This window comes from Anomaloglossus baeobatrachus, chromosome 1 (genome assembly GCF_048569485.1).
Source record: "Anomaloglossus baeobatrachus isolate aAnoBae1 chromosome 1, aAnoBae1.hap1, whole genome shotgun sequence".
NCBI classification, from domain to species: domain Eukaryota; kingdom Metazoa; phylum Chordata; class Amphibia; order Anura; family Aromobatidae; genus Anomaloglossus; species Anomaloglossus baeobatrachus.
Window position 1 is genome coordinate 250,906,345 of NC_134353.1, and position 22,235 is coordinate 250,928,579.

The 22,235-nt window shown below is 51.8% G+C and overlaps 1 protein-coding gene across 12 annotated transcripts in view; it reads right to left on the reverse strand.

Annotated features, from left to right (window-relative positions):
* The window catches only part of BLTP1 (bridge-like lipid transfer protein family member 1), a 392,853-nt gene that overhangs the window by 224,183 nt on the left and 146,435 nt on the right, over positions 1–22,235 (reverse strand). For all 12 annotated transcript variants that reach the window (XM_075348975.1, XM_075349025.1, XM_075348994.1 and 9 more), the window contains exons 33-35: positions 17,768–17,895; positions 955–1,157; positions 472–669 (exon numbers count right to left, since the gene is read on the reverse strand). In XM_075348975.1, coding sequence (XP_075205090.1) covers positions 472–669; positions 955–1,157; positions 17,768–17,895 — 529 coding nt within the window. The remainder of the gene's footprint in view (positions 1–471; positions 670–954; positions 1,158–17,767; positions 17,896–22,235) is intronic.

Genomic DNA, 22,235 nt, shown 5'->3' on the forward strand with positions numbered 1-22,235 from the left:
GCTGCAGTTATGATAGAATTAGCTTTCTCTGCTGCAGTTCTAGCACATTTAGAATATCGATCCCTGATTTACATCCTTTTGTGTACATTGTATAGTGGCACAAACCTGCTAATCTTGGACTAGGTGGCAAGAGGAGGCTTGTCTACTAGTGATAATCTACATTGATTATATTTAAACAGCAAAACCCAGCAAGTGACATCACTGTAATCAGGATCTCTGCCCCAACATCATGGTGCTTTTTACAAAGCAAATACCTAATGAAAGATTCTCTTTAAAATTAAGATCAATATTCCACATCTTAACTTGAATAACTATAGTTTTTGAACGTATCTGAACTTGTATCTTCAAATCCTATGATATTACAGGAGAAAACAGTTCTGTGTGTTATGAGTAATAGGTCTCTTCTATCAGCCAAAGCCACCAACAATACTGGAATTATAGCTGCTCTTGCAAATAATAACTTTAAATCACCTTTAATGACCAAGTTCTCAATTCCACACTCGAACATTATCCACCCCCATTTTTCTTGACTCGGACCAATGCGGGTTACGTCAGTAGTTGGAGGCTGTTCAGTTTCATCCACAAATGTGAAATCATCTAATTCTTCCAGGGTGAAAAGAACCTTTGATTTTTCAAAGGGAATAGTGGTGATTGCGCAGGTTCCCATGTCTGATCAAAGGGAGGAAAAAAATGTAATCATAAGGGCATACGACAGTTATCTACAAGGCAGCAGGCACAATAATATTTTGGCTATGCGCACAAAAAAAATATACTGTCGCTTATACTGCAAAAGAGAAACAGAAAAAATGATATTCCTTGTAAAACAGCCTTCCTGCAGCAGTGCATATGTTCTCCGTAGATTAGCACCGCAGCGGGAAAGCATCAGCTTCCCCAACACGAACATTTCATTCATTTGGAAGTTTTGTACACACAGCCGATCAATAGGGGTCTCACCTGATGTATCCAAGCCTCTGAGCTGGCCATGTACTCGATGGACATTTAATTTAGCAGCTATTTCTTTCCCTTTCTCAGCGCCAGCATTGGACCTTAATGATCCAGATGATTGTGGTTGCATTTTTGTGGCATTGGCATATTTCTCCAAGTTTACGGGTGGACGACCAGTCTCTGGATTATTTGTAGTTTCTTCTACTACACCTCTTTAGTGAATACAAAAAAAATTCCACATTTCAAAAATGAAAAATATGATAGCATACTTTCTATACAAGATAAGCCTAACACTGTAAAGGGAGGGATTCAAAAATCGGGGACCCCAGGCGATCCCAAATATGAATCACAATCCTTTTAACCTTTTCTCCAAAGGAGCGGTCATGCAGATCTCTGCAAAAGTAGTCAAGGGTTAACACTGTGCAGGAAAATGAGGTGACTTAAAGGGATACTCTGGGGAGATTAACAATTCTTCTTCTTTCCCTGCCCTCAAACTATAAAGATGTGATGCACAATGCTGTTCCTGTACCTGAAGTTCGGGGTGACACTGGAGCTACTCTTTTCTGCTCCCCCTCCCCTCTGGGACGTTACATCACACATCAAGGGGCTATTGATATAAGCCAGCCCAATAATATTAGCTGCTTCCCTGCAGCCAAGAACAGGGGGTGTGCCCCTCCTGAACTACTATTTTCAGGCAAAACACAAACAGATATCATCAGGGGTCTGGATTATATCAACAGCCCCCTGATGTGTGATGTAATGTCCCAGAGGGGAGGGGGAGTAGCAAGGAGCAGCTCCAGTGTCACACTGAATTACAGGTACAGGAACAGCATTGTGCATCTCATCTTTATAGTTTATGAGGGTAAGGACAGTAGAAGAATTTTTTTTTTTGCCTATACGAGCCTCGTATTGCCTCGTACACATGGGATAATGGTCGGCAGACTGATATCTCTCTAGACAACTCTGTAATAAAGAGTACATGGCAGAATGTTCATGTGTTTTCAATGGGAGAGAGGAAAAAAACACTACTAGATATCTGATCTCCTTTGACAACAAAAAAGATTAACTATTCAAAATTCCAGCGGCCCGAACCTTCTCTCTACAAACATCTGTTGGAGGAGAGTCAAAAGGCTTCAATTACTTTAGATGATCCTGCTTAAAACTGATGTTTTGGCCAACTTTCATCAAATGTACATGATGGCCTTTAGCAGAACAAAAACAATCAAGAACATTCAACCATGCCTGCACTTAAGAAATAGAGTTGTTCTGGTGTGTACATAAAGTAAAACAATGAAAGAAGGTGCAAGGGTTCAGAGACAAAAACAACCAATTGGAAAAATTGCATAAAAACCAACAAAAGAAAAAATGAAAATAGGTCATTATAAACACTTAGATACTTTATTAATTCAATACATAACAAAAAAGTTGCATGGAAACAACGAGGGTGTCACACATATACACAGCTGCCTGTGAAAACACTTGGTCAGTGACGTATGACAAAAGGAAACATCTGGTTAACATGGTAGTTCATCAAGGGTAATGAATTAGGCGTTCCAGCCTGTCACAAACCACCGGGGGGGGTCACTCAGAAATCCCCCGCGCTGGCTACCAGTACGTCACAATCGGGGGGTAACAAGTGGGGGTCACCCCTCCTTTATACCTCCCGACCGACAGACAGAGCACGTGACGCGCTCTCTAGCGCCCCTCTTATAGTCAGGCCAATTATGTAATTGCCCGACAATAAGCAAGGAGGCCGCTATACTACTTATGCCGATTATTGAAGGGTCCCCGGTGAGAGTAGGGTATATATTCCCCCGACCTCCGCGGGCGGAATATATAAAACCTCCCTGAATCTCACTGGCCTCCCCACAATAATCCTTGGCACAACTCGCTGCCACCAACCGATTTACGGTAACTATTAGCCGAACACACAGACGTGGGATTCAAGATCGAGATAACAGAACAGCCCAAGATTAATTATATAATTTAATCAGCCTAAAGCACACTAGAAACTACAATATATACAATAGGGAATCTACAGAATATACAGTTATGTCAGAGTACAGTTACAATCAAAGCATGGGTTACAAACAGGCATACACAGTTCCAGCAGTTACCTTGTTGCGTCTGGCCACAGGGGGGCGCTGTAGACCAGGTTTCCAGGAACTCCCTCACAGGTCTTTCCCAACCAGGCCCCCGAGCAGAAGAACACTGGAAAATGGCCGAAGTAGGGTTATCAACCTGGGCAAATCCAGGTCTCCTCCTACCTTCGTGACCTCACAGGGAGCACTGCTCCACCCCTGGCTTGAGTTATGGACAATATCCCAACATGGAATATGGGCCATAACTTTGCCTGGGAGCGTCGTAGGCGGACGCCAATGCTCTCATTGTGACAGTTGTGAATTTAGCTACAGAACGAGGGGACTCATGACCTGTCTGCCAGTTCCCCATTGGCTGATATCACGCCTGGGGCATTTCCCAATGTCCTGCTCCCAAAAAAAGGGGGTGCCGGCATCGTCCACATACGGAGACACCATTTTTATGGTTGCCATATTTATCGGAAATATGGCTTGCGAGATATGAACCATTTTTTACTGGAGTCGTTCTGTCTGGCTATTTCCATAGCCTTGCTAATGAGATACAGCTCTTGTTACAGGGTGACGGCAGGGAGTCATCCTGTGTCCATTGTCCCTAAGCCACCTAATTTCCATATCACAGGACATGGCCATGGGATTTGTTGCTAAACCAGTTGTGTGAAGGAAAGGGGGGGTGACACCAGGAGAGGGCTTCCTGACATACTTGAATATCATGATTTATCGTCATATCTCCGGATTTACCTCACACCTCCCCCCTTTTGAGGGCGCTAGGGGGCAGCACACTCCGGTGTTCCCCCGTGCGCCCGTCCGCGACCTCTCCTTGTCGGGACAGCCCGTCTGCGTTACCGTGGTCACGGCCCCTTTTGTGGCGAATGGTGAAGCTGTATTGCTGGAGCGCAAGGCTCCATCGCAACAATCGCCCATTCGTCCCAGAGACGGTGTGCAACCAGCTGAGGGGATTGTGGTCCGTCTCCACGATGAAGTGGCGCCCGTATAGATAGGGTTGCAGACGCTGCAGGGCCCACACTATGGCCAGGCACTCCTTCTCCATCGTGGAATAGGCAACTTCCCTTGGTAACAGCTTCCTGCTCAGGTACAAGACTGGGTGCTCTTGGTTCGCAGAGTCCACCTGGCTGAGCACCGCACCGAGGCCGAAGTCACTGGCGTCGGTCTGTACTACAAACGGCCGCGTGAAGTCGGCTGCCTGTAGCACGGGCGGGCTGGACAGGGCGTCCTTTAGGGCCCGGAAGGCTGTCTCGCAGTCCATTGTCCAATCGACTGCAGAGGGCAGCTTCTTCTTGGTGAGGTCCGTCAAGGGCTTTGCCAGGCTACTATAGCATGGAACAAACCTCCTATAGTACCCAGCGGTCCCCAAGAAGGACATCACCTGCTTCTTGGTCCTGGGGGTGGGCCAGGATGCGATGGCTTCCACTTTCTCAGGCTCGGGCTTCAGTGTTCTCCCACCTACCCGGTGACCGAGGTACTGGACCTCGCTCATGGCCAGCTGACACTTTCCCGGCTTGATGGTCAAACCTGCCCGGTGGATCCGCCTGAGCACCTGTGCTAGATGCTCTAGGTGGTCATCCCAGGTGGGACTGAAGACGGCAATGTCATCCAGGTACGCGGCCGCGTACCCTTCAAGTCCCTTGAGCAGGGTGTTGACCATCCGCTGGAAAGTGGCAGGGGCATTCCTCATCCCGAATGGCATCACCGTGGACTCGTACAGTCCAAATGGGGTAATAAAGGCAGAGCGTTCCCTGGCCTTGCGAGTCAGGGGGATCTGCCAATATCCCCGGCTCAGATCCATGATGGTCAGGTACTGAGCCCCGGCCAACTGATCGAGCAGGTCATCGATGCGTGGCATTGGGTACGCATCGGCGACCGTGACAGCATTGAGCCCCCTGTAGTCCACGCAGAACCGAGTGGTTCGGTCCTTCTTAGGGACGAGGACTACAGGCGAGGCCCAAGCGCTGTTGGATGCCTGGATCACCCCCAGCTTCAGCATCTCGTCAATCTCCTGGCGCATGTGTTGCTGCACCTCCAGGGAGACCCGATATGCTGAACGCCGGATCGGGGGATGATCCCCAGTGTCCACGTGATGGACAGCCAAGTCAGTCCTTCCGGGCTGGTTGGTAAACAACCCCCGGAAGGGGTGTAGGGTGGCCCACAGCTGGGACCGTTGGTCCTCCAAGAGCTGGTGGCCAACCTCCACATCCTCAATGGATCCGCCTGCCCTAACCTGGGCTAGCATATCCAAGAGGGTTTCCGCTTCTCCCTCCTCGGGCAGGTTGCACACGGGGAGCGCACATGCCTCCCGCTCATGATGTGCCTTCATCATGTTCACATGGAAGGGCTTCCGCCTTCCACGGGCAGGGTCCAGGGTGACCAGGTACGTTACAGGGTTGAGCTGCTGGTACACGAGGTATGGGCCTTCCCAGGCTGCCTGAAGCTTGTCCTGTGGTACGGGGACCAGTACCCACACCTTTTGACCCACTTGGTAGGTCCTCTCACAAGCGTTCTGGTCGTACCAACGCTTCTGATCGGCCTGGGCTTGAGCCATATTGTCGTGTACCAGTTGCGTCAAGGCCTGCATTTTGTCCCGGAAGCGCATGACATACTCGATAACCGACACTCCAGGGGTGGCCAAATCCCCTTCCCAAGCCTCTTTCACCAGAGCCAGGGGGCCCCGCACACGTCGCCCGTACAGGAGCTCAAACGGTGAGAATCCTGTTGAGGCCTGTGGAACCTCCCGGTAAGCAAATAACAGGTGTGGGAGATACCGCTCCCAGTCACGCCCATGGGAGTCGACCAACATCTTAAGCATCTGCTTTAAGGTGCCATTGAACCGCTCGCACAGGCCATTAGTCTGTGGATGGTACGGGCTGGCCACCAGATGTCGCACCTGGACTTGCTTACAGAGGGCCTCCATCAGCTGGGACATGAATTGGGTCCCCCGGTCAGTGAGCATTTCCTGGGGAAAACCCACTCGGGAGAAAATCTCCAGCAATGCGGTGGCCACCTTGTCAGCCCGAATGGACGACAAGGCCACTGCTTCTGGGTACCGGGTGGCATAGTCCACTACCGTCAGTATGAAGCGTTTCCCGGAGCTGCTGGGGATGGCCAGCGGGCCGACCAGATCCACAGCCACCCTCCTGAAAGGCTCATCGATGATTGGCAGAGATACCAGTGGGGCTTTGGGGCGTGGCCCCGCCTTCCCCACTCTCTGACAGGTTTCACACGAACGGCAGTAGGCAGCCACATCGGCCCCCATTTTTGGCCAGTAGAAATGCTGGTTTAACCTGGCCTTGGTCTTAGCGATCCCTAGGTGTCCGGCCATCGGAATCTCATGTGCGATCCGCAACAACTCCGTCCGGAACGGATAGGGTACCACCAACTGTCGGTCCCTGGGCCACGCCTCCGGTGAACCCTGCTGGACCGTGGCCCGGTACAGCCGTCCTTGGTCCCAGACCACTCGCTCCGGGTCCGAGTCCGAGGGAGGCTGTGCCGCCTGCTCCTTAAGAGCTTTCAGGCTGTCGTCAGCTTCTAACGCTGCCTGAAACCCCTGACTAGATGTGGCCAGAATCGACGAGACTGTCACATCTTCGGTCAGTACCCCGGGACCTGTGTCCTGGCCTCCACCTGACTCGGCTGCCACTTGGTCAGAAGGGGAAGAGCTATCGGACCTCCGGGAGGCCCCTTGGCTTCCAGCACTCCCACTGCGGGTGACAGCGGCCACAGCCGCTGCGACCGTGGGTCGTGCCTGCTCCTCCTCCGTTCCTGACCAAGTCGCCGGTTCAGGCAGACCTACCTGGCTTCCTGACACCCCGGTTGTGGGGGAACCATGCACCGAGATCTTACCTGGGAGCACTTCCGCTCCTGGACCGGCCCCAATCTCACCTGCCTGTTCCCCTCCTGCAGCAACAGAACCCCGCTGTGAAATCTCTGGGGACCCCACATTTGCTGTGGTAGCCCCCACCCCACACACTGGTCCTCCCCCTGCAGCACCCTGCTCTCTGCTTATCCCTGCAGAGGGCAACAGATCCCAGCTCACAGGCTGATTACTTGTAGAGGCATTGTCACACCTTTCTCTGACCCCCTCCCCTGTCACAGCTGCAGCTGTGTGTGTGTCTATGGTGTCTATGCAAGCAGAAATATCAGAGTTCACTCCCTCCTCCCTTACATCATTCATAGATAACACATTAACATTGTTAGGACTCATGTCAGTACGGGCTGAAGGTTCAGCCCTTGGGGGGGGCCCAAACTGGGAGGTTATCTGCCCCAAATCTGTCCCAAGTAGCACGTTCGCAGGGATCCGATCAGTTACCCCCACCTCCCTCACCCCCCGCCCTGCGCCCCAGTCCACATAAATGTCAGCAACAGGCAGCGCCGGGTCAGTGCCTCCAATCCCGGAGACAGCGAGGGTTTTTCCAGGGATCAAGTCTTGGGGGGACACCATCTCAGGCCGCACCAGAGTCACCTCCGAGGCGCTGTCTCGCAGTCCTATGGTCACAGACCGGCCGACGGTGACAGGTTGGAAGCTGTCCAGGGACCTACCACCACCCCCACCCACACAATACACCTTGGGCGGCCCTTGGGACGGGGACGGAGCCGGGGCCTTGGGACGCTGAGGGCACATGGCCTTGAAGTGTCCAGGTAGGTTGCACTGGTGGCACCGTCTTGGTTCTGCCACGGGCCTGGAGAGGGGAGTTGAGCGGGACACCCCCTGCAGTCTAGGGGCAGGTGGGGCAGTCGTAGAATTCATCTTACCCCCTCTCCAGGTGCTGCTGGTGGCTGCTCTCCTGGCCTCAGGAGCACGATTGTTGGTGTAGTCATCGGCCAGGGCAGCTGTAGCCGTGGACCCCTTTGGCTTCTGGTCTCGGATGAACTGGCGAAGATCCTCAGGGCAGTTCCACAAGAGTTGCTCCGTGATGAACAAGTCCAGGATCTCCGGTCCGGTGGAAAGCTGCAGGCCTTGGGTCCAGTGGTCGGCAGCTCGAGCAAGTGCCCGCCGGTGGTCAGCCCAGGAGTCCTTTGGTCCCTTCTGTAGGCTCCGGAACTTCTTGCGGTAGGACTCTGGAGTGAGGTTGTACTGTTGGATCAGGGCCCGCTTGATGGTGTCGTAGCCCTGATCTGCCTCAGCAGGCAAGTCCCCAAGGACATCCAGGGCCTTACCCCTTAAACGGGGGGTCAGGTATTTGGCCCACTGGTCCTTGTTCAGATGGTGCTGCAAGCAAGTCCGTTCAAAAGCAGTCAGGAAAGAGTCCAAGTCTCCATCCTTCTCCAGCACTGGGAAGTCCTCAACACGGACCTTTGGAAGTTTGGTGTTTTGAAGGTCACATGTGGCTGATGAGGGCCGGAGCTGAGCTAGCTGCAGCTGGTAGTCACGGTCTGCCTGTCGCTCTCGCTCTCGCTCTTCACGCGCTGCCTGCCGCTCTCGCTCCGCAGCCTCACGCTCTGCGTGCCGCTCTGCCCTGCGCTCTGCCAGGAGTTCCTTGTAGCCCTTCTGGTCTCCAGCCTGGAGAAGGGCCATAGCCATTTGAAGAAGGCTATCCGAGCCTCCCAGGCTCGGTGGAATGGCACGTGGTGATCTGCGGCACGCTGCGGAGCCTGGTGATTCACTGTCCCTTTCAGAGCGGAGGGCTGGCATCTGGCTCGTTGAGGAACCTTGGGTGAGCTCCTCCTCATCTTGTCCAGCAGTGCCAGGTTGCGCAATGTCCTCGGCAGAACGGTTTTCTGGCGTCGAGCTCCTGGAGGACTCGTGGGCAACCTCCTCATTGCTGTCCACAGCACCGTCCTCCCTCTCTTCGGCTCCTGCCTTAGCATTGGCCAGTTGCATAGCTCTGCTCCTGGTGCCATCAGCCATTCTTGCAGACTTTTGGTCACTGACACAGAACTGACACCTGATGCCTCCACACACCTTACAGTATCTGCACTCTGACACTCTAGTGTTGAGCTAGTCTGAAGACCCCAGCAGCCACAGCTGCTGCAGGCAGTCTTTAGTGTCTGGGAGTATGGGTCTCACACTCACACACACTATTATCTCGATCCCACCGCTATGCCACCAATATGTCACAAACCACCGGGGGGGGTCACTCAGAAATCCCCCGCGCTGGCTACCAGTACGTCACAATCGGGGGGTAACAAGTGGGGGTCACCCCTCCTTTATACCTCCCGACCGACAGACAGAGCACGTGACGCGCTCTCTAGCGCCCCTCTTATAGTCAGGCCAATTATGGAATTGCCCGACAATAAGCAAGGAGGCCGCTATACTACTTATGCCGATTATTGAAGGGTCCCCGGTGAGAGTAGGGTATATATTCCCCCGACCTCCGCGGGCGGAATATATAAAACCTCCCTGAATCTCACTGGCCTCCCCACAATAATCCTTGGCACAACTCGCTGCCACCAACCGATTTACGGTAACTATTAGCCGAACACACAGACGTGGGATTCAAGATCGAGATAACAGAACAGCCCAAGATTAATTATATAATTTAATCAGCCTAAAGCACACTAGAAACTACAATATATACAATAGGGAATCTACAGAATATACAGTTATGTCAGAGTACAGTTACAATCAAAGCATGGGTTACAAACAGGCATACACAGTTCCAGCAGTTACCTTGTTGCGTCTGGCCACAGGGGGGCGCTGTAGACCAGGTTTCCAGGAACTCCCTCACAGGTCTTTCCCAACCAGGCCCCCGAGCAGAAGAACACTGGAAAATGGCCGAAGTAGGGTTATCAACCTGGGCAAATCCAGGTCTCCTCCTACCTTCGTGACCTCACAGGGAGCACTGCTCCACCCCTGGCTTGAGTTATGGACAATATCCCAACATGGAATATGGGCCATAACTTTGCCTGGGAGCGTCGTAGGCGGACGCCAATGCTCTCATTGTGACAGTTGTGAATTTAGCTACAGAACGAGGGGACTCATGACCTGTCTGCCAGTTCCCCATTGGCTGATATCACGCCTGGGGCATTTCCCACTGTCCTGCTCCCAAAAAAAGGGGGTGCCGGCATCGTCCACATACGGAGACACCATTTTTATGGTTGCCATATTTATCGGAAATATGGCTTGCGAGATATGAACCATTTTTTACTGGAGTCGTTCTGTCTGGCTATTTCCATAGCCTTGCTAATGAGATACAGCTCTTGTTACAGGGTGACGGCAGGGAGTCATCCTGTGTCCATTGTCCCTAAGCCACCTAATTTCCATATCACAGGACATGGCCATGGGATTTGTTGCTAAACCAGTTGTGTGAAGGAAAGGGGGGGTGACACCAGGAGAGGGCTTCCTGACATACTTGAATATCATGATTTATCGTCATATCTCCGGATTTACCTCACACAGCCCAAATAGATGTTTTATATATATATATATATATATATATAAGTGCTTCTCAATAAATTAGAATATCATCAAATAGTTAATTATTTCAGTAATTCAATACAAAAATTAAAACACTTTATATAGAGTCATGAGGTATTGTCAAGAGGAGGATGAGAGACACTAGACCCAGCAATGTAGACGATCTGAAGGCTGCTATTAAAGCGACCCGGGCTTCCATAACATCTCAGCAGTGCCACAGGCTGATCGCCTCCATGCCACGCTGCATTGATGCAAGTAAAATATATCTTTGTACCGTGTTAGCCAGTAGAGATAAAAAAATTGTTTAAAAGAACAGAGAGTCCTCAGTGGTTGATACCTTTTAATGGCTAACTGAAAAGATGGTAATAATTGCAAGCTTTCGAGACTACTCAGGTCTCTTCATCAGGCATGTAATTCATACAAAAGGAGTCCCGACCAAGTACTGAGTGCACTTACTGTACAGACTTTTCAGAAGGCCAACATTTCTGAGTTTAAAATCATTTTTCAGTTGGTCTTATATAATATTCTAATTTTCTGAGATAGTGACTTTTGGGTTTTCATTGGCTATAAGCCATAATTATCAATATTAATAGAAATAAACACTTTAAAATCTGTTTGTAATGACTCTATATAATAATGTTTCCCTTTTGTATTGAATTACTGAAATAAATTAACTTTTTAAAGATATTCTAATTTATTGAGAAGCACTTGTGTCTATCTCTCTTCCTATAATAGATGAATGAAACAAAGTGGATGTTATGTACAGTGCCTAGTGCTAAATGGTGAGTATCCACTAGAAAAAATGTACAAGGAGCAATTGTCTACAAAAGATTACCTAATAAGGCTCCTTTCACATTGCGTTTTACCTTCCGCTCACAGGTCCCATCGAGCATCCGTCCGAACCGCCCCTCCCCCACTCTGCAAAGCGTGTTCCGGACGCATGCGCCCGACAGGGCCATTCACTGCTATGGAGCGCACTGCGTTAGCGTGTGCTCTGTTTTGTGGCATTTTTTACACATATACGTTTCTGCAGACGGACACCCGAACGTAGGTGGACTATGTTCGGGTGTCCGTCTGCAGAAATGTATATGTGCAAAAAATGCCACAAAAAAGAGAATTTTGTTTACTTACCGTAAATTCTTTTTCTTATAGTTCCGACATGGGAGACCCAAACCATGGGTGTATAGCTACTGCCTCCGGAGGACACACAAAGTACTACACTCAAACGTGTAGCTCCTCCCTCCGGCTATATACACCCCCTGGATGACAATCTACCCAGTTCAGTGCAAAAGCTGAAGGAGGACATCCACCCATAAGTAGAGAAAGAGTAAACTCGGAAAGACCAGAACTCTGTCTACTAACAACAGCCGGTGAAACACACGGAACAAAAAACTGCCAACAGGCAACAGGGAGGGTGCTGGGTCTCCCATGTCGGAACTATAAGAAAAAGAATTTACGGTAAGTAAACAAAATTCTCTTTTTCTTTATTGTTCCTTATGGGAGACCCAAACCATGGGACGTTCCAAAGCAGTCAATGGGCGGGAAATAAACCAAACTGAGAAGTAGGAAAACCTAACTTCACAAATGGGCGACAGCCGCCTGAAGAATGCATCTGCCCAAACTCGCATCTGCCGAAGCATGAGCATGCACCTGGTAGTGCTTCGAAAAAGTGTGCAGACTGGACCATGTGGCAGCCTGACAAACCTGCTGAGCCGTAGCCTGGTGCCTGAAAGCCCAGGAGGCACCGACAGCTCTGGTCGAGTGCGCCTTAATCCCCGGCGGGGGAGGCACCTGAGAACACTGGTAGGCATCGGAGATAGCCGACCTGATCCAACGAGCTAGAGTCGGTTTAGAAGCAGCGAGACCCTTGCGCTGACCAGTGGTTAGCACAAAAAGAGATGTGCACCGCCTAAAAACAGCGGTGCGTGACACATAGATTCGGAGCGCCCGCACCAAATCCAAGGAGTGCAACGCCTTCTCAAAGCGATGCACCGGGGCCGGACAAAGAGAAGGTAATGAAATGTCCTGGTTAAGGTGGAAAGGAGACACCACCTTAGGGAGAAAGTCCGGAGTCGGACGAAGAACCACCTTGTCTTGGTGAAACACCAAAAAGGGGGATTCTGAAGAGAGCGCAGCCAAATCCGAAACTCTCCTGAGAGAAGTTATGGCTACTAGAAAAACAACTTTCTGTGAAAGTCTAGACAAGGGAACTTCCCTGAGAGGCTCAAAGGGGGGTTTCTGTAAGGCCGTGAGGACCAGATTAAGGTCCCAGGGATCCAAGGAGGAATGATGTGAGATGCGCCCTGCATGAAGGTGCGCACCTGAGCCAGTCGGGCGATACGCCGCTGGAACAATACCGACAGAGCCGACACCTGTCCCTTAAGGGAATTGAGGGACAGTCCTAGCTGTAGACCGGACTGTAGAAAAGACAGGATGGTCGGCAAGGAGAACGGCCAAGGGGCATGGCCGGACGAACGACACCAGGACAGGAAAATTTTCCAAGTCCTGTGGTAAATCTTGGCCGAGGAAGACTTCCGAGCCTGAGTCATGGTGGAGATGACCTCAGAGGGAATGCCTGAAGCCGTCAGGATCCAGGACTCAAGAGCCACGCCGTCAATCTGAGAGCCGCAGAATTCTGGCGGAAGAACGGACCTTGAGAGAGAAGGTCTGGGCGGTCCGGGAGACGCCACGGCACCTCTACGGACAGACGGAGCAGGTCTGGGTACCACGCTCGCCTGGGCCAGTCCGGAGCAATGAGCATGACTCGACAGCCCTCCATTCTGATCTTGCGCAGAACCCTGGGCAAGAGCGCTAGAGGGGGAAACACATAGGCCAGACGGAACTGAGACCAATCTTGAACCAGTGCGTCTGCTGCGAAGGCTTGAGGATCGTGGGAGCGAGCCACATAAACCGGAACCTTGTTGTTGTGCCGGGATGCCATTAGATCTACCTCTGGAGTGCCCCACTTGCGGCAGAGTGATTTGAACACTGCCGGATGCAGAGCCCACTCGCCGCCGTCTACGGTTTGACGGCTGAGATAATCGGCCTCCCAGTTTTCCACGCCTGGGATGTGGACTGCAGATATGGTCGACTTCGAGTCCTCCGTCCACTGGAGGATTCGTTGAACCTCCAGCATCGCCAGACGGCTGTGAGTCCCGCCCTGGTGATTGATGTAGGCAACCGCTGTCGCGTTGTCTGACTGGACTCGGATGTGCTTGCCCACCAACAGGTGGTGAAAGGCTAGGAGAGCTAGAAACACAGCTCTGATCTCCAGCACATTGATTGAGAGGGCTGATTCGGACGAAGTCCAAGTGCCCTGTGCTCGGTGATGGAGAAATACTGCTCCCCAACCGGAGAGACTGGCATCCGTGGTGAGGATTACCCAGGACGGAGTCAGGAAGGAGCGTCCCTGAGACAGAGAGAGGGGCCGAAGCCACCACTGAAGAGAGCTCCTGGTTTGTGGCGACAGAGCCACCAGCCTGTGCAAGGAAGAGATCCGCTTGTCCCAACAGCGGAGGATGTCCAGCTGCAGGGGACGCAGATGGAACTGGGCAAAGGGAACCGCTTCCATTGACGCCACCATCTGACCCAGCACCCGCATGAGGTGTCTGATGGAATGACGGCGGTGCCTCAGCAGAGAGCGTACCGCCAGACGAAGAGACTGCTGTTTGACTAAGGGCAGCTTCACAAGTGCCGGCAGAGTCTCGAATTGCATCCCTAGGTACTCGAGTTTCTGGGTTGGAATCAGAGTGGACTTGGGCAAATTGACAAGCCACCCGAACTGGACTAGAGTGGCGAGAGTGAGCGAGACACTCCGCTGGCAGTCTGCACTGGATGAGGCCTTGACTAGAAGGTCGTCCAGGTAAGGAATCACTGCCAACCCCTGGAGGTGCAGGACCACAACCACTGCTGCCATGACCTTGGTGAATACTCGAGGGGCCGTGGCTAGGCCGAAGGGGAGAGCCACGAATTGGAAATGTTCCTCTCCTATTGCAAAGCGTAGCCAACGCTGGTGCGAAACCGCAATAGGAACATGCAGATAGGCATCTCTGATGTCGATGGATGCTAGAAAATCTCCTTGGGTCATTGAGGCAATGACCGATCTCAGAGATTCCATGCGAAAGTGCCGCACCTGAACGTGCTTGTTGAGAAGCTTGAGATCCAGGATGGGCCGGAAGGAACCGTCCTTTTTGGGGACTAGAAAGAGGTTTGAGTAGAAACCGCTGAACCGTTCCCGGGCGGGAACCGGAACAATTACACCGTTGGCCTGCAGGGATGCCACGGCCTGAGAGAAGGCGGCGGCTTTGGAGCAGGGGGGGGTGGACAGAAAAAATCTGTTTGGCGGGCTGGAAGAAAATTCTATCCTGTAGCCGTGGGAGATGATATCCCGCACCCACTGATCGGAGACGTGTTGAAACCACACGTCGCCAAAGTGGGTGAGCCTGCCACCGACCAAGGACGTTGCTGGCGTAGCCAGATAGTCAAGAGGAGGCTGCCTTAGTGGCAGCGGCTCCTCCGGCCTTTTGAGGACGCGGCTTTGCGCGCCAGTTGGGTTTACGATCCTTGGCTGTGGTAGTGGACGAGGTCGAGGGCTTAGAGGCTGACCAGTTAGAGGAACGAAAGGAACGAAAATTCGATTGGTTCCTGCTCTGGACCGGTTTCCTGGCCTTAGTTTGCGGCAAGGAAGTACTCTTTCCGCCAGTAGCTTCCTTAATTATGTCATCCAGCTGTTCTCCAAACAGCCGGGACCCAGCAAAAGGGAGACTCGCAAGGTACTTCTTAGAGGAAGCGTCTGCTTTCCACTCTCGAAGCCACAAGATCCTGCGGATCGCGAGGGAGTTAGCGGAGGCCACCGCCGTGCGGTGAGAAGCCTCCAGGATGGCAGACATGGCGTAGGATGCAAAAGCCGAAGCTTGAGAAGTTAAGGCATCCATCTCAGGAATAGAGTCTCTGGTGAGTGAATGCATCTCCGCCAGAGAGGCAGAGACTGCCTTAAGAGCCCATACTGCCGCAAAAGACGGGGAGAACGAGGCTCCTGCCGCCTCATATACAGACTTGGCCAGAAGGTCAACCTGGCGGTCAGTGGGATTTTTAAGAGAAGTGCCATCAGCCACAGCTACGACTGTGCGGGCTGAGATTCTGGACACCGGAGGGTCTACCTTTGGGGACTGGGCCCATTCCTTAACCACCTCTGGTGGAAAAGGAAAACGGTCATCTGAACTACGCTTCAGAAAGCGTTTGTCAGGACAGGCCCTGGGCTTGTTAACAGTGGTCTGAAAGCTGGAGTGGTTAAAAAACATACTTTTAGCTTTCTTAGGTGAGGTAAACTGGTGTACCTCTACCAGAGAGGTTTGTTCGTCTGACTCTGGTGGGTTGAGGTTCAGAACGGAGTTAATGGACGCAATCAAGTCACTAACATCCGCATCACCCTCAGACAAATCAATGGGGTACATAGAAGTAGCGTCTGAGCCCACAGTAAACGAATCCCCCTCGCCCTGCACGTCGGCACGTGAATCAGAGCCGTGGGACGAGGGAGGAGAAGGGTCCCTACGTCTCCGTTTAGGGGGACTGGGACCTAGAACATGCTCTGAGGGCTCCGCAGAGCTCTGAGCAGCAGAGACACTCTGAGGGGGGGGGCTGATGCATAGACAGCAGTGTCCGGGACAGCTGCCCCATGGAGTCGGCAAAAGACTGGGAAATAGCTTGTGAAAAAGATGCTACCCAAGCCGGGGGTTCAGCTACCAGGGCCGGAGCAGCCGAGGGGGGCCCTGAGGAGGCTCTAGGCTGAGACACAACCATATTAGCACAGGCATCACAATGTGGGAATGTGCTCGGCTCTTGCAGAATGCGCTTACATGCAGTGCAAAAAGCATACATGTTTGCAGCCATGCTCCGGGTGACAGACATGCTGCTGATGGGGGGACTCTGCAGCAATAAACACTCCTGTAGAATGCCTGAAAGTGTATATAAAAAGCCCACAACCAGAGGTTGTGGCTTACCACACCACTCTCTGTGTGCCCTCCGGATTCCACAGCTCCAAGTCCCAGTGAAGCGACAGCTTTCCCAAAACAGCAACAGCTGCAGCTCCCAGCGCCGTCCAGTGTAAGAACGCTGAGAAAATGGCGCTGGGAGGAGGAGGGGGGGCGTGTATAAGCCCAGGAGCGGGAAAAACGGAGGGCAGAGAGATACAGGACGAGGTACAGGGGAGGGCACATCTCTCCAGAGAGGAGAGTCCTCCCCTCTGCTGGCCAGGCGGTGGGCGGCGCCGTATGCAAAACATGCAGGGAGCCGAAAACGAAACTAGGCCCAAACTGAAGCCGGGGCCTAGATTTCAAAACGCGGCCGAGCAGCAGGCACCTTCGGCGCGGTTCTCAGAGGAAACTCCCAGAACCGGCCGAAATTCACAGTAAAGTTACAAAACATACTGTCCCCCAAATAAAAGTACCCGGGACCCCTGAAAAACGTCTCAATACTTAGCTCTTGAGACGCAGGGCCATGTCCCTGGAGAGGGGGGTAAACGCTCCTTCCAGCAGGGACCAGACAGGGCTGCGGATGAAGCCGGCCTCCTGCAAGCAGAGAGGACCGTGATGGCTCCCACTTCAAACAGAGCCTCGACAGAGGATGCGAAGGAGCTCGGCATGTGAAGGCTCCAGCCTTATTAAAGTCAACCTTAACAGCACCCCACAGAGTGGGGTGTGAAGGGACATGCCGGGAGTCCAGACTGGACCCGCTTTTCTTCCAAATCTTTAAAAATAAAAATGAAAAATATCAGAGAATGCAAGTGTGTGTGACCTCCTGAAACACAAAGCAATGAACTGGGTAGATTGTCATCCAGGGGGTGTATATAGCCGGACGGAGGAGCTACATGTTTGAGTGTAGTACTTTGTGTGTCCTCCGGAGGCAGTAGCTATACACCCATGGTTTGGGTCTCCCATAAGGAACGATAAAGAAACAGAGCACATGCTAACGCAGTGCGCTCCATAGCAGTGAATGGCCCTGTCGGGCGCATGCGTCCGGAACACGCTTTGCAGAGTGGGGGAGGGGCGGTTCAGACGGATGCTCCGACGGGACCTGTGAGCAGAAGGTAAAACGCAATGTGAAAGGGGCCTAATTCTTGAGGCCATCTGGCCATCAGATAATGATAAAATCTCCCATTAATATGACTTAACCGTTTTATATGATGGAAAACTCCATTTTTTGCTTAAGTGAGCCTATATATAAAGATTTTGATCCAGTGTTAATCTAGCATATGAAGAATGACAGTCAAAAATGTGATCTCGATGACAAACATGATGGAATACCCTCATCAGAAAAGCCTTGCTGAATTTGTACCTTAACTAATCTAATCCTTTACCTATTCATCCGGACTTGTGTAGCAATTCTGTCAAAGCAAAGTGCGATCAGAGAAACATGGGTGACACTTTTATTTGCGGCTAGATTAGAAGACTCTTCAATAGACGCTTGTAACAAACACAGATTCACCTGAAACAAGACAGGTTGATTATTTCCACAGATTACATCCAAGTATTTTTCTTACATAGAGCGAACAATAAGACATATAATTACAAGACGAGGTTGCATGGTATGAGATAGGAAAAACAGTGCTGGAGCAAAGGAATATATATTATATAGCGCTGCTGAAATCTAAAACTTGATCAGAAAATGTCTTCACTCTTACAGCCCCTTGTTTATCTTGAGCCGCTAGTGTAAAGGCCCATTTACACACAACGATATCGCTAACGAGATATCGTCGGGGTCATGGTGTTGGTGACGCACATCTGGCCTCGTTAGCGATGTCGTTTTGTGTGACAACTTTTTGTGATCAGTAACGATCGCAAAGAAGGGAATTTTGTTTACTTACCGTAAATTCCTTTTCTTCTAGCTCCAATTGGGAGACCCAGACAATTGGGTGTATAGCTACTGCCTCCGGAGGCCACACAAAGTATTACACTTAAAAGTGTAAGGCCCCTCCCCTTCTGGCTATACACCCTCCCGTGGGATCACGGGCTCCTCAGTTTTAGTGCAAAAGCAAGAAGGAGGAAAGCCAATAACAGGTTTAAAGACAAATTCAATCCGAAGAAACATCGGAGAACTGAAACCATTCAACATGAACAACATGTGTACTCGAAAAAACCAAAAATCCCTAAGAAAACAGGGCGGGTGCTGGGTCTCCCAATTGGAGCTAGAAGAAAAGGAATTTACGGTAAGTAAACAAAATTCCCTTCTTCTTTGTCGCTCCTAATTGGGAGACCCAGACAATTGGGACGTCCAAAAGCAGTCCCTGGGTGGGTAAAAGAATACCTCGTGATAGGGCCGTCAAACAGCCCTGTCCTACAGGTGGGCAACCGCCGCCTGAAGGACTTGTCTACCTAGGCTGGCGTCCGCCGAAGCGTAGGTATGCACCTGATAATGCTTGGTAAAGGTGTGCAGACTCGACCAGGTAGCCGCCTGGCACACCTGCTGAGCCGTAGCCTGGTGCCGTAATGCCCAGGACGCACCCACGGCTCTGGTAGAATGGGCCTTCAGCCCTGAAGGAACCGGAAGCCCCGCAGAACGGTAGGTTTCAAGAATTGGTTCCTTGATCCACCGAGCCAGGGTGGATTTGGAAGCTTGCGACCCTTTACGCTGACCAGCGACAAGGACAAAGAGTGCATCCGAGCGGCGTAAGGGCGCCGTGCGGGAAATGTAGATCCTGAGTGCTCTGACCAGATCCAACAAATGCAAACCTTTCTCAAATTGATGAACTGGATGAGGACACAAGGAAGGTAACATGACATCCTGATTGAGATGAAAGGGGGATACCACCTTAGGGAGAAACTCAGGAACCGGACGTAGAACCACCTTGTCCTGGTGAAACACCAGGAAGGGAGATTTGCATGAGAGCGCCGCTAGCTCGGACACTCTCCGAAGAGACGTGACCGCTACTAGAAAAGCCACTTTCTGTGAAAGACGAGAAAGGGAAACATCCTTCATAGGCTCGAAAGGCGGCTTCTGGAGAGCAATTAGAACCTTGTTCAGATCCCAGGGCTCTAACGGCCGCTTGTAAGGAGGGACGATATGACCAACTCCTTGCAGGAACGTGCGCACCTGAGTAAGTCGTGCTAGGCGTTTCTGAAAAAATACAGATAGCGCTGAGACTTGTCCTTTAAGGGAGCTGAGCGACAAACCTTTTTCCAACCCGGATTGCAGGAAGGAAAGAAAAGTAGGCAATGCAAAAGGCCAGGGAGGAACTCCCTGAGCCGCGCACCAAGATAAGAATATCTTCCACGTCCTGTGGTAGATCTTGGCGGAGGATGGTTTTCTAGCCTGTCTCATGGTGGTAATAACCTTTCGAGATAATCCTGACGACGCTAGGATCCAGGACTCAATGGCCACACAGTCAGGTTCAGGGCCGCAGAATTCAGGTGGAAAAACGGCCCTTGAGATAGCAAGTCAGGTCGTTCTGGTAGTGCCCATGGTTGGCCTACCGTGAGATGCCACAGATCTGGGTACCACGATCTCCTCGGCCAGTCTGGAGCGACGAGGATGGCGTGACGGCAGTCGGCCCTGATCTTGCGCAGCACTCTGGGTAACAATGCCAGAGGTGGGAACACATAAGGTAGCCGGAATTGCGACCAATCTTGAACTAAGGCGTCTGCCGCCAGAGCTCGGTGATCGTGAGACCGTGCCATGAAAGCCGGGACCTTGTTGTTGTACCGTGACGCCATCAGGTCGACGTCCGGCATCCCCCAGCGGCGACAGATCTCCTGAAACACGTCCGGGTGAAGGGACCATTCCCCTGCGTCCATACCCTGGCGACTGAGGAAGTCTGCTTCCCAGTTTTCCACGCCTGGGATGTGAACTGCGGATATGGTGGAAGCCGTGTCTTCCACCCACGTTAGAATCCGTCGGACTTCCTGGAAGGCTTGCCGACTGCGTGTGCCACCCTGGTGGTTGATGTATGCTACCGCTGTGGAGTTGTCCGACTGAATTCGGATCTGCTTGCCTTCCAGCCACTGCTGGAAGGCTTGTAGGGCAAGATACACTGCTCTGATTTCTAGAACATTGATCTGAAGGGTGGACTCTTGCTGAGTCCACGTACCCTGAGCCCTGTGGTGGAGAAAAACCGCTCCCCACCCTGACAGGCTCGCGTCCGTCGTGACCACCGCCCAGGATGGGGGTAGGAAGGACTTTCCCTTTGACAATGAGGTGGGAAGAAGCCACCACTGAAGAGATTCCTTGGCCGCCTGAGAAAGGGAGACGTTCCTGTCGAGGGACGTCGACTTCCCGTCCCATTGACGGAGAATGTCCCATTGTAGTGGACGCAGATGAAACTGCGCGAAAGGGACTGCCTCCATTGCTGCTACCATCTTCCCTAGGAAGTGCATGAGGCGTCTCAAGGGGTGTGACTGGCCTTGAAGGAGAGATTGCACCCCTGTCTGTAGTGAACGCTGTTTGTCCAGCGGAAGCATCACTATCGCTGAGAGAGTATGAAACTCCATGCCAAGGTATGTTATCGATTGGGTCGGGGTGAGATTTGACTTTGAAAAGTTGATGATCCACCCGAAACACTGGAGAGTCTCCAGCGCAACGTTCAGGCTGTTTTGGCATGCCTCTTGAGAGGGTGCCTTGACAAGTAGATCGTCCAAGTAAGGGATCACAGAGTGACCCTGAGAGTGCAGGACCGCTACTACTGCTGCCATGACCTTGGTGAAGACCCTTGGGGCTGTCGCCAAACCGAAAGGCAGGGCTACGAACTGAAGGTGTTCGTCTCCTATAACGAAGCGTAGAAAACGCTGGTGCTCTGGAGCAATCGGCACGTGGAGATAAGCATCTTTGATGTCTATTGATGCTAGGAAATCTCCTTGAGACATTGAGGCGATGACGGAACGGAGGGATTCCATCCGGAACCGCCTGGTTTTCACATGCTTGTTGAGCAGATTTAGGTCCAGAACAGGACGGAAAGACCCGTCCTTTTTTGGCACCACAAACAAATTGGAGTAAAAACCGTGACCTTGTTCCAGAAGAGGAACGGGGGTCACCACTCCTTCCGCTTTTAGAGTGGACACCGCTAGCCGCAGAGCATCGGCTCGGTCGGGAGGTGGAGAAGTTCTGAAGAAGCGAGTTGGAGGACGAGAGCTGAACTCTATCCTGTACCCGTGAGACAGAATGTCTCTCACCCAACGGTCTGTGACCTGTGGCAGCCAAATGTCGCCAAAGCGGGAGAGCCTGCCACCGACCGAGGATGCGGAGAGAGGAGGCCGAAAGTCATGAGGAAGCCGCCTTGGTAGCGGGTCTTCCGGCTGTCTTTTTTGGGCGTGACTGAGTTCGCCAAGAATCTGAGCTCCTCTGATCCTTTTGAGTCCTTTTGGACGAGGAGAATTGGGACCTGCCTGAGCCTCGAAAGGACCGAAACCCCGACTGTCCTCTCCTCTGTTGGGGTTTATTTTGTCTGGGCTGAGGTAAAGATGAATCTTTACCCTTGGAGTGTTTAATGATTTCATCTAAGCGCTCCCCAAACGGTCGGTCACGAGAAAATGGCAAACTGGTTAAACACTTTTTGGAAGCAGAATCTGCCTTCCATTCTCTTAACCACAAGGCTCTGCGTAAAACTACGGAGTTGGCGGACGCCACTGCCGTACGGCTCGTAGAGTCTAGGACAGCATTAATCGCGTAAGACGCAAATGCAGACATTTGAGAGGTTAAGGGTGCCACCTGCGGAGCAGATGTACGTGTGACCGTGTCAATCTGTGTAAGACCAGCTGAAATAGCTTGGAGTGCCCATATGGCTGCGAATGCTGGAGCAAACGACGCGCCGATAGCTTCATAGATGGATTTCAACC